This window comes from Cantharellus anzutake, assembly GCF_015039405.1.
Source record: "Cantharellus anzutake strain C23 chromosome Unknown EI90scaffold_45, whole genome shotgun sequence".
Taxonomy (NCBI): domain Eukaryota; kingdom Fungi; phylum Basidiomycota; class Agaricomycetes; order Cantharellales; family Hydnaceae; genus Cantharellus; species Cantharellus anzutake.
The window spans coordinates 132,659-144,301 of NW_024066995.1; the positions used below are offsets into that span (position 1 = coordinate 132,659).

The 11,643-nt window shown below is 53.0% G+C and overlaps 2 protein-coding genes across 2 annotated transcripts; both read left to right on the plus strand.

The window, feature by feature from the left end:
* Nucleotides 1-8,075: 8,075 nt before the first annotated feature.
* On the plus strand, nucleotides 8,076-9,140 carry EI90DRAFT_3127722 (uncharacterized protein; the record flags this gene model as incomplete). Its single annotated transcript, XM_039064028.1, has 1 exon — nucleotides 8,076-9,140. One exon carries the CDS (start codon nucleotides 8,076-8,078, stop codon nucleotides 9,138-9,140), a length of 1,065 nt encoding a protein of 354 aa, XP_038912921.1.
* Nucleotides 9,141-9,880: 740 nt separating this feature from the next.
* EI90DRAFT_3018493 (uncharacterized protein) lies at nucleotides 9,881-10,999 on the plus strand (the record flags this gene model as incomplete). Its single annotated transcript, XM_039057235.1, has 3 exons — nucleotides 9,881-10,043; nucleotides 10,122-10,491; nucleotides 10,540-10,999. The coding sequence occupies 3 exons, from the start codon at nucleotides 9,881-9,883 to the stop codon at nucleotides 10,997-10,999; spliced, it is 993 nt and encodes a 330-aa protein (XP_038912922.1).
* Between the last annotated feature and the right edge of the window lie 644 nt (nucleotides 11,000-11,643).

The following is an 11,643-nucleotide window of genomic DNA, read 5'->3' on the forward strand; positions in this document are numbered from 1 at the left end:
CCTTCAGCGCTTTCACTACCTTTTTGTCATGGTCCTTCGCCACATGTATTCTTTCCAGGATGGCCACCTCTTCTCCCTCCACTGTGATGGCCTCGGTCGCACAGGCTTCAAACCTGTAGGAGGGTCAGGCTGTCGTTGTCATCCCTTCCCTTTGGGTGGTTGGTGCGGTGGGAGAGGGCATCCGGTTTCCCCATGAGTTTCCCTGGTCAGTGGATGAGGGTGAAGTGGAAGCGGGACAGGAATAGTGACCACCATGCTTGGCAGCGATTCAGCCTCTGCACGGTGTGGAAGTAGCTGAGGTTGCAGTGGTCTGTGTAGATATCAACCTTCTCCTCAGCCCCTTCTATAAAGTGATGCCACTCTTCTAGCGCTCGGACTATCGCAAGCATTTCTTTGTCGTAGATTTCATAGTTGTGTTCTACTTCGGTGAAGCTCTTGGACATGAAGGCGATAGGGTGGAACTCGCCGTCAGTTTGGAGCTGGGACAGGACAGCGCCAGTGGCAATGTTGGAGGCATCGCATTTGAGTTTGTAGCAGCCAGAGTCAGCGGGAAAAGCAGGGATGGGGGCGGAGGTGATGGCAGCCTTGAGGGTGCCAAAGGCGCACTCTTCATTCTCCCCCCATGTCCAGGCCTTTGCTTTGCGGGTCAGGGCATGGAGTGGCCACGCCGTCTCAGAGAAGTCCTTGATGAAGCGATGGTAGAAGTTTACGAAGCCCAGGAAGGATTGTATCCCCTTCACCTTTGTTGGTGTTGGCCAGTCAAAGACCCCTTGGACCTTCGCTGGGTCCATGGCAACACTACCCTTGGAGATGACAAGTCCAAGGTATTCAATGCGGCACTGCTCAAACTTGCACTTTTCCGGTTTGAGGAAGAGCTTCCTCCTCCGCAGCGTTTCCAGCACTTCCCACACGACCTTCTGATGTACCTCTAGGGTGGACATGAAGATCGGGATGTCGTCCATGTAGCAGATAACAACCTCTTGGTTGATGAAGTCCTGGAGGATGTCGTTCATCATGGTCTGGAAGGTTGCCGGGGAGTTGCATACCCCAAAGAACATCACTGTGGGTTCAAACAGGCCCTGGTTGGTCGCAAACACCACTTTCCACTCATCGCCATCTTTGATCCATACATTGTTGAACCCCCAGTGCAGACCCAGTGCCAAGAAATACTTTGCATTTCAAAGGCACATGAGGACGTCAGAAATGAGCAGGAGGGGGTACGAGTTCTTGACCGTTATTTCGTTGAGCTTTTGGTAATCCTGGACCAGGCGCAGGGACCCATCCTTCTTCTTGATGAAGAATATGGGGGTGCCCATTGCCGACTTTGACAGGCATATGCACCTGTTTCACAGGTTCTCACATAGGAACTCATTCAGCTCTTTCTGTTCCGGTTGGGATAGGGGGAAGGTTTTGCCTCTAGGGAGTTTGGCATCTGGGGTTAGATCAATAGCATGGTCCCAGGGCTTCCGAGGGGGCAGCACGTCAAAGGCTTCCTTTGAGAATACATCCCGGAAGTCCCTGTAGTGTTCAGGCACCAGCTCTTCTAGCATCAGTGGTTTCGCCTCCGCATTTTGGGCTTCCTCTGCTAGGTGTTGGGATGGTGTGGTCATCACCCTTAGGTTGTGCCCCCACTCTGGTGGGATTATGGCAGCATAGATCCCGTCCCCAGGCTCCACTTTGGGGGTCTGCTCGGCGGTTGTTTGTGGTGACTGGCAGGAGGAGGGGCAATGGGACATTATGACCTTCTGCCATGCCCAGTCGACCTCTGGGTTATGGTGTAGCAGCCACGAGTGCCCAATGATAAGGGACTACTGCCCTAGGTTTGCCACAGCGAAGCGGGCCTGCTCCGTGTGTTGGCCAAATGTCAACAGGGCTTCCAGCTCTTCAGTGATGGCCCCATTCTCATTTGGCATTCCATCTACATTGCGCACTGGGATGGGCTGGGGGAGCAGGGTTGTCTTGAGCCTGTGCTTCTGGATGAAGTCTGGGCTTATGAAGTTCCCAGTCACACCGGAGTCTAACAGTGCCGAAATGGTGACCACGGTGAGGGACAGTAACATGGTCACCTTTACTTTCATGTTGAGGGAGCGGGGGGACTGTTTGGCAAGCACATAGATGGCAGGTGGGGAGACGGCCACCTCCGGTGGTGGGCCAGCGGCTTTCATGCCTTTCTTGGCTGAGGATGCAGTTTTCCTCTGTTTCTTAGCAATTACCCAGTGGAATTTGGACGATGGCACGGACTCACACGTATCTCGGTATTTACACTGGGTACTATTGCTTGTAGGTGGCCGGGATGCATCCCTCACTGGTCGCCTTCCCGAAAATCCTCCGGGGGGTCTGCTTCCTCTCCCTCTTCATCCCCCCGGGTGTCCCCATCAGCTGGCTTCTCAGCCCTTCTGCGAGCACTCAAAGGTCCTCCAGGTGCATGCGGCGTATTCGGCAAACTTTTGGGAGGGGGCAGTCTTGTGCAAAGTGCCCCAGGGTGTTGCAGTTGTGGCATAGCCCTCATCGCTGGTCTGCCCTCAAATGGTCGAGGTCCATTGGCTGAGGGAGCAGAGCTGGGGGGTGTGGGGCTGTGGCTGTGGGGGTGGTGGATTGTGGCGGGGGTCCGGGTGGCGGGCGTGTGAAGGGCTGGGGGGTTGGCGGTGGCGGTCTCGCAGGGGGAAGGGGCGGTCTAAACAGGGGGAGGTGGGGTTGCATCGCCTGGAAGCGCCACCACTGGTTGTCGAGGAGGGTGGCTTCTCGTTTCCATTCTGCCCAAGTCCTTGGCATGGGATGCAGGCAATAGATGCTCTCACAGAGCCGTGCGTTGATCGCTTGTTCAAAGCAGTCTACCAGCCTCATGTCACCTAGCCATGAGGTGGGGCTGTGGATCTCGAACTCCTGGATAATCTTATCCATGGAGTCAGTACCTTGTCACAGGGTGGCGAGCTTCTGTTGGGTGGTGGCTTCACAGTTTGGATCTTGGAACATGGCGTCGAGCTCTGCCATGAAGTTGTCCATAGTGGTTGTGGGAGATCCCACCATCAGCAGTGCGATCATGCGCTGTGTTGCCCACGCTCCCGCAGCTCCTCCTTTCATGTACAACAAGACGAAGAGGATCTGGGACAAAGTGTCAGGGAACTCTGCTGTGCGGACATGGAAATAGATCCTGCATTCCGCTTTGAAGTGGTTGAGGTCCTCGCTCGCGCCAGCAAAGGTGGTGGGTGCGGTGACCTTGGGTGCTTTGGGTTTGGGTGCAGGTGTGGGTGCAGGCATGGGTGCGGGTGCAGGTGGTGGGTTTTGGATTCTGCTCTCGAAAATCGCTTGCAGTTCCTGGAACCTGGTCAGCAGGTCCTGGTACTGCTCCTCGGTCACCATGCTGGAGGAGGTGGGGGAGACTAGGTTGAAGCCTTCTTCTGCTGTCAGGGACAGTACAGGAGAGGTGGGGGTAGCAGCGTAGCCCCCAGCGCTAGTGGCCCAGGCAGCGGCGGAGTGACGGGAATGTATGGCGAGGGGCCCTCACTCAGGCTTGCATCCCTGTCTGGCTTCTTAGGCTGAAGCAGTAATGATTGTTATTAGGATGAAAGGCTAAACTAAACTAAACTAAGCTAGAGTAAGGTACTTGCCTGAAGCAGTAATGAGAAGAAGGCTGCTTCTTTGGTTCTGCTTTGGCTTGGTTTATCTACAGGCAAGAGTGGGTCACGTGGGGGGTGCCACGTCAGCCCGGGTGGAGCCAGGCTATTGTGGATGGCTCTGCAGGTGATCCCAAGTGTCAGAGGGGAGAAGTACAAATGAGGATGCATGGTGTATCCAGTGGCGCAGTACCCACATGGAGTACTCAGCGTCAGACACGTCCATGCTACATGGGTAAGAGGAGAGGTCATCCATATAAAGAAAGAAAGGAAGGAAGAAAGGGAAAGAGGAGCAATGGGAGGGTGCGGTGCGGAGTGGAGCGGCATGCCCTGACACAAGCACATCATTCACATCCATGGAGGCCAACTCCCTTCCTTTGATGTTCCAATGCAACATTCCTTTGTCTCGACTGGGCACCAGGCCTGCTGACACTTCAAGCCTGGTTAAGAAGGCTTTGCCCTTAAATGATCAGGCATCCAAATTGTCAAGCACACAGCAATTGTGACTTGGTAAGGCAAAGCCAACTTTGCTGCCCGATCACCCCTCTAGGGAGGAGCCCAACCCTCATAGTATAGCCACTATGAGGGGATCTTCTTACATGTTGTCTGTGCAGGATGCCACACATAATTTTCCAGAACTCAGTTACCTGATTGTTCTCACTTGGAACATCGCCTGATGACAGATGAGGGTTTCATTCCCCTCTGCAATTGGTGGAGGGTGTGATTTGAAGACGTCATGGCACCTGCACCTGAAGTCTTGCCTCTGTTCTGTGAAGTTAATCATAGGATCAATCTCATTGATCCCAGGAAATGATACAACGAGACACATGACATGTCCCCAAGCTCTTGAGCAACAGCTACAAGAGAAGGCCCTTCATTACAAGCATGCCAGGTGGTGGGTTAGACATCCTGCCATTATGGCATGCCCATTGCTTTGCCTTGCAAAGAAAGATGGGTCTCTTAGGACCATTATAGATGCGAGGAACCGTAATGCTAATATGGTCCTTGATGTCACACTGATGCCTGACATGAGGTCCATAATGGACAGTCTGGCAAGAAACTCATATCGATCGAAAATCGATATGACAGACATGTATGAGCAAATATGCATGGAACTTGACTGCATTCCATGCACTGCATTTGCGACTCCATGGGGTACATACATCTCGAACATGCTCCAGCAGGATGGTCCCTCAACCTTCCAAAGAACTGTGTCATGGGTCTGTCAGGGCATGCTGCACCGCTCCCTCCCTTTTTCCCTCTTCCTTCCTCCTTTCTTTCCGTATATGGATGACTTCCTTTCTTACACTTGTAGCATGGATGCATCCAATGCCGAGTACCCCCACATGGTGCCACGCTGCCAGATGCACTGTGCATCTCTACTTGTACCCCTTTTCCTTAAGCACTTGGGATCACCTGCAGAGCCACCTGCAATAGCATGGCTCTGTCCAAGGCTGACATGGCACCTTCACATGACCTGTTCCTGCTTGTATATAAACTGAGCCAAAGCAGAACCGAAGAAGTAACCTTCTTCTCATTCCTGCTTCAGGCAAGTACCTTAGTTTAGTTTAGTTTTGCTTTCCATTCTAATGACAACATCCCTGCTTCAGTCTAAGAAGCCAGAACAGGGACATGAGCCCAAGTGAGGGCTGCCCACTATACATTCCCATCACCCCACTGCCACCCAGGCTGCTAGCACCATGGGCTACTCCACTGCCCCCACCTCTCCTGCGCTGTCCCTGACAGCAGAAGAAGGTTTCAACCTAGTCTCCCCCACCTCCTCCAGCATGGTGACTGAAGAGCAGTACCAGGACCTGCTGATGAGGTTCCAGGAACTGCAAGCCATCCTTGAGAGCAGAATCCAAAACCCACTGCCTGCATCCACATCCACACCTGCACCCACACCTGCACCCAAACCCAAAGCACCCAAGGTCACTCCCCCCACCGCCTTCGCTGGCGTGGGCAAGGACCTCAACCACTTTAAGGTGGAATGCGGGATCTACTTCCATGTTGCAAGCAGGGAAGCAAAGCACAAGGAGGGGTATCAGGGGGAAAGGATAGGGAATAGATGCGCAGCACAGCGGTGCACCAGCCTACCACCACCTCTACTACTTCACACCACACCTACTCCCACCCAGCAGGATGAGAAATGAAAAAGGGGGCCAGCAAGCGGCTTTTGGACAGAATCAAGACCAAACTAAAAACTCAACTTGGTCCTATAACTCGGTGTGGATCTCCCTGAGGACACTGTGAGGCTTTCTTGCCTCCCTCAAGACTACTGCACTCAACCATGCCTCCAGCACACTTCACTTGGTGACCAGATCTAAACATAGTGGAGGGGAAATCTCTGTATCAAAATGTAACTAGCCAATATTATATACAAACGACCCTGAAAACACGTCTGCAAGCTTCCAGCATGTTCCATATGACTCATCTGGTCACGTTGCAAGAGAAAATAGAATAGGGAACACAATATCACAAGCAACAAAATATAAAACAATAGAAAGTGGCCACAGAAAACCTAACCTGCATCTCCAGCCCAAACCACTCAACACAACTGCGCTCCCTTCATGTAAACCAACTTGCCTAAACTACAGCTATCCAATGCAACAAACCACATCAGAGAATTGAGTGAGATAGCGTTGAGGTGGGGAATATCTGGCACATTTTTTCTAACTTTCCAACCACATATCACCATGGTCCCAAAATTGTCACATGCTCCTGACCAGTCATACCATGAACAATGGATATTTATCCCCATTTTTCTGAAGCCTGAGGGATGCCAGGGACCATCTGTGTACCCCATTTCCCATATTGTCACGGCTGTGCATTCCGGCCCATTAGCTGCCCATCCCAATGCCACCCGAGCCCATTCCCGCTACGCGAGCATGAGTGCGAGCCCCGACCTCAGCCCTATCCTCCCTGAGGACTCCCTGCTCACTCCCCCACTTGCCCCTAGGCTCCCCTGCACCTGGCCGACTCCCCCACAGCCACACCAACCTTCCCGCCCTGAGTCCACCTCTGGCACCATGCCCAGTGCGACTCCTCTACCCCACCCACTTGGCCCCTACAGGGCCGCTACCATTCCCATGCCCAACTCCGGCCCAACTCCGAGTCCAGCACTGCTACAATACCATCACCGCTATCATGGCCCTATGCTCCTTCCTTTATTTATCTGTTATTGTTTGTTTTGACCCTCGGTCATTGCCAGCTGCTATGTGGCCAACCCCGCTCCTTATTCCTGTTTGCTTCCGGACCCTTCAGCCTTCGGCCCGGGTCCGCTTCCAATCCTGTATGATACTTTATTGTACCTTAGCTCTAATATCGATTGACCATGACCCCTCAAGTCCTGACCCCAACAAGGCAACCCCAGTAAGTCTGAAATGAGGGCCAAGAGACAGCTAGGGGGCACAGTGCTCCTTTAGAGTTGCTGAGGCCAAATGCCCTACCCTTGGGCCTTGTTCACGGCATCATGGCCATCACAGCCTATAACGGCCCACAATGGTGACCTTCGGTGCCGACCCCGGACCAGTGTCTAACACATGTGTGTGCAATGAACATGTGACATGCATCACAATACACAACTGGAATCCGCATATCTCTGTCAGTACCTCACTGATTCTCCTCATGTAATGTGCATCGGAATCGCCTCAACATCCTCTACCATTCATACTATAACCTCATCACCTAATTCCTAACGGATTTTATCCTGCATGACCCCTCCCCCCATGAGACTGCCACCACCAGCCTCCCAACCCTTTGCATGCCTGCCACCTGGACCCCCAGCGCAACTCACTGCCACCCCTGTGGCCCCCACAACCACAGCCCCACACACTCCAGCCCCACCCCCCCAGCCAACGGACCTTGACTGCTCAAGGGCAGACCAGCAGCGAGGGCTGTGCCACATGAGACTGCCCCCACCCGAAGGTTCACTGAATATGCCACATGCATCCAGAGGACCTTTGAGCACTTGCAGAAGGGCTGAGAAGCCAGGGGACACCTGAGAGGGATGAAGAGGGAGAGGAGGTGGACCCCCCAGAGGATTTTCAGGAAGGCGACTGGTGAGGGATGCATCCTGGCTGCCTATGAGCAATAGTACCCAGTGTAAATACCTGTCAGGACATGGCAAGGAGGGGCAGCGTGCCTGGACCTTTCCCCGGAAGGGAGGCTGTGTCAGGGACAGCTCCGAAAGCGGCAAGATCCCGGCACGAGGGACTCAATGGGACAGGTGTTGGCTATGCATAGCGGTGGTCCCGTGGCAGGGTGAGCATCCCCGACCACTTAGTCTGAAGTGGGAGGTTGGATTATCATTAAAGGGGAAAAGCTACAGTACTTACCTGAAGTGGGAAGTTGAGAAGAAGGCTGCTTCTTCTGTTCCCACCCCAGGTGCTATTATATACAAGTGGTTAGGGTCATGTGGAGGGAGCCACATCATCTCCGCACACAGCCACACCTTCCTGGATGTCTCCGCAGGAGATCCCGGAGGTGATTAGAGAAGATGTTGCTATTCCAAGTGTGGATTCGAGTTTTGATGACAGACGGGCATCGATTGCCAACCTAGATGGACACGAGAGTCAAGTTAGTAACGGGTCGTTGGAATGGATGAGTAGAGACGATGAGGTTGATTGTGTACGAGAGCGATATGACACGGAGCCACTGGCCAGCGGACATGGAGTTGGATTAGGAGGGAGCGCGATCGTCCCTGCGCCAGAGTCCCCAGTCGATTCGATTGACGAGATGACGGATCTAGACGAAGTTCACGAAAGTCAGATCAGAGCACATGAAGGAAGTTACGAAATACCGTTTAAGTTTGACGACGATGAGTTGAGTACGATGAGCAGCAGCCACGTTAGCACCCCAGAACGAGTTCAGTTTGACACGAGGGAGTATGACACCAGCGACGAGAATTTGTCAGATGTGATGGCAGCAGATGTGCCCAGATCGCGCGAGTTTGATGTGATCGAGTCTGGCGTACCAGAGTGTTTGCCTCAGGCGAAGGTTGAGATTCACGAGGAGACAGATCGAGAGACAGAGTCAAGAGAGCCTAGGCCTCCCAGCCTTCGCTCTAGCATAGTCGAAATGGACGTAGAGTGCGCAGCTAGTTCAGAGTTTAGCGATTCAGGATGCAGCGAGCAGGACTTTCAGCTTAAAGAGCTAAGGCCTCTCAGCCCTTGCTCTACTGTGGTTGAGGAGTCTCTCAGCTTCAGTCCTAGCGAGTTTACGTATCAGACAGTTGACGACGATGAGGTTAGAGATGAGATTAGAGCGCGAGTGTCTCAGTCGAAAGATCCTCCGGCAATGCGGAGTGACTTGTGGAATGTGTACGGTCCCTGTGGCTACTTCATGCCCTGGCACTCATTCCCAATTGTCGTGGATCCAGCGCAGAGAAGTTCAGAGCAGATGTTAGGATGCGATCCAGAGATCGAAGCGCCCACGGAGTCAAAGTTAAGCGCAGCGCAGCCACCAATTCAGAGTGGCCGCAACGTGATCGAATTCGTTGAAGCACAACCTACTGTACTCACATGACCAACTACCGGCTTAGTCAGCCACGTGACTTGTCACGTGATATAAACCGGCAACCGGCAACTCGTTGTGATGCGTGACACCCAACCGGCAGGGCGCTGCGGAGTTGTCCGAATTATATTACCTATATTAAATTGTTAACCACCTTGAATTTAAAATTTAAACATTTGAAAACACCGCCCCCATAAAATTTCTGAGCATCTGTGCATCATCTCATGAACGGTTTTACCCTTGCACACCGCATTGCTTTGTGTACAGATGAGACTATCTCATATAGCGACATCCCGGGTGATTTTATTGGATCCTACTTTCCAGACGGGAACTTGTCTGTCACTGAATTTATCCAGTTTACACTTCCAGTCCTCCAAACAAATTTACAAGGTTCACATACTCCCTGTGCCTATTCATGAGCAGGAACTTGGCTATGGAATGCGAGCAAGGCACACAAGAAACTTGGAAGACCAAACGAAAATTTTCCGTTTTTGAATGTAAATACATTCCAGAAATGGAAAATTTGAATTGCCTTGCACAGCCACCTTGCCTCAGCAAAACTGGCGTGACACCCAAACACCCAACCGCCAACCGGCTGTGACACGTGACAGACCCTGAATTTCGACCGGACCGGGAGGTCTCTGTGACGCGTGACCGGTAGTTGGTTGTGTGAGTACAGTACGCGATCTGTGGAGACAGTTTTAGACGAGAATGAGAGTACAAGGACGAGCAGCTTTTCGGTTAAGTGCAGCATGGCACAAAGTAGTTGCCCAAAGGACGCAGGAAGAGAGAAAGCCGCGGAAGTCTTTGAGCCAGATAGGAAGTCTACGACGCAGCGAAGAATGGAAGCTGCGAGAGTCTTAGAGCCAGATAGGGAGTTCACGACGCAGCGGAGATTGGAGCACCAGAGAGGAAGTTGAGGATCAGGAGGACTGTCAGGTCCACCCCATCTTCAACCTCCTGCACCTGGGCATTCACCTCCAAGAACTGTAGCCACGGAGCCCAAGTTAGATTGTGAGATGGCTCAGAAAGTTGAGAACTACACAGTGGAAGTGACCAAGTTGAGACGAGAGTTAGAAGCGGAGAGGCGAAGGAATGCCACACCCCCGTTAGTCCAGGGCACCATCAGCTTCTCAGTGGAGTCGGAAGAGAGAACGTTGGAAGTTAATGCAAGTACGCGAACAGACAAGAGGACGCAGGTGAACGAAGATAGGAAGGATGAGATCCGAGACGAAAATAGCGTAGTTACGTTGGCGCAAGTGCATCAGTCAAAGGATCCTCCAGCCGAGCGCGGTGACTTGAGGATTACGGACAGTGTAATTCATGAAGTTTTCGAGTACAACAGCGGTCCCAGACGAGTAACGTGAGAGCATGAGTTTAAAGAGCTAAGGCCTCCTGGCCTTGAGCTTAGTCGAGTTCTGTGCGACGGAATTAGTGCGACGTGGACGGACAATAGCAAAGAACGAGTGGCAGGAGTGGCCCAGCCTAAAGACCCTCCTAGCATGTGGAGCAGTCTTTACATGGAGTCCGAGAACAGTGATGGATACGAGATCGAGTTCGAAGAGTTGAGACCCCCCGACCCAGATCTTACTTCAGACGAGAAGGGCGGTGTGAGGCAGGCGAGTTTGAGTTTTGATGTGTGGATGGACTTGGCGAGAGGACAGTTCCATCGAGAGAGATCGGCGACGAGAGAGACGGAGATGCAGGAAGGAAAGATCGCAGAAAGGGACGAGGTGAGGCCTTCGGTGGCCGGAGCCTTGGGGTCTGCGCGAGGGAAGTTGTCCTTCAAGGATGACCCGATGATGAGTAGCGAGAGTGAGGTAGACAGATTGACCTCGGGAGGAAGGAAGTCCAAGAAGACTAGGACTTAGTGAAGAAAGATATGACCATGTATGATAGGACGAGGACGGAAATTTTGTTCAGAAATATTTATGCGGCTCCCATCGGGGACTTGGACGGTCGGATGCGCCCGTTCTGCAGGTTCTCTCGCAGGAACTCGTCCAACTCTTTCTGCTCCGGCTGTGAGAGCAGGAAGGTCTTCCCTCTAGGGAGCTTGGCATCCGGCACCAGGTTGATGGCATGGTCCCAGGGTTTCCGGGGAGGTAGTTGATCGAAGGCCTCTTTGGAGAACACGTCCTGGAAATCCTGGTACTACTCTGGCACCAGTGCTTCGAACAGTATGGGCTCCGCCTCCGGGTCATGGGCTTCTTGGGCCATCCGCTGGGAGGGTGTGGTGGTCGCTCTCAGCTCGTGTCCCCATTCTGGGGGGATGATTGCGGCATAGATCCCATCTCCGGGCTCTAGTGTGGGGTCTTGGTCACTTCGTGCTTGTGGTGGGTGGCAGGAGGATGGGCAACGGGACATGATGACCTTTTGCCATACCCAGTCCACTTCCGGGTTGTGGTGCAGCAGCCACGAGTGCCCTATGATGAGGGACTGTCACCTGAGGTTCGCAACCACGAAGCGGGCCTGCTCTGTATGGCGTCCAAACGTCAAGAGGGCCTCTAGTTCCTCG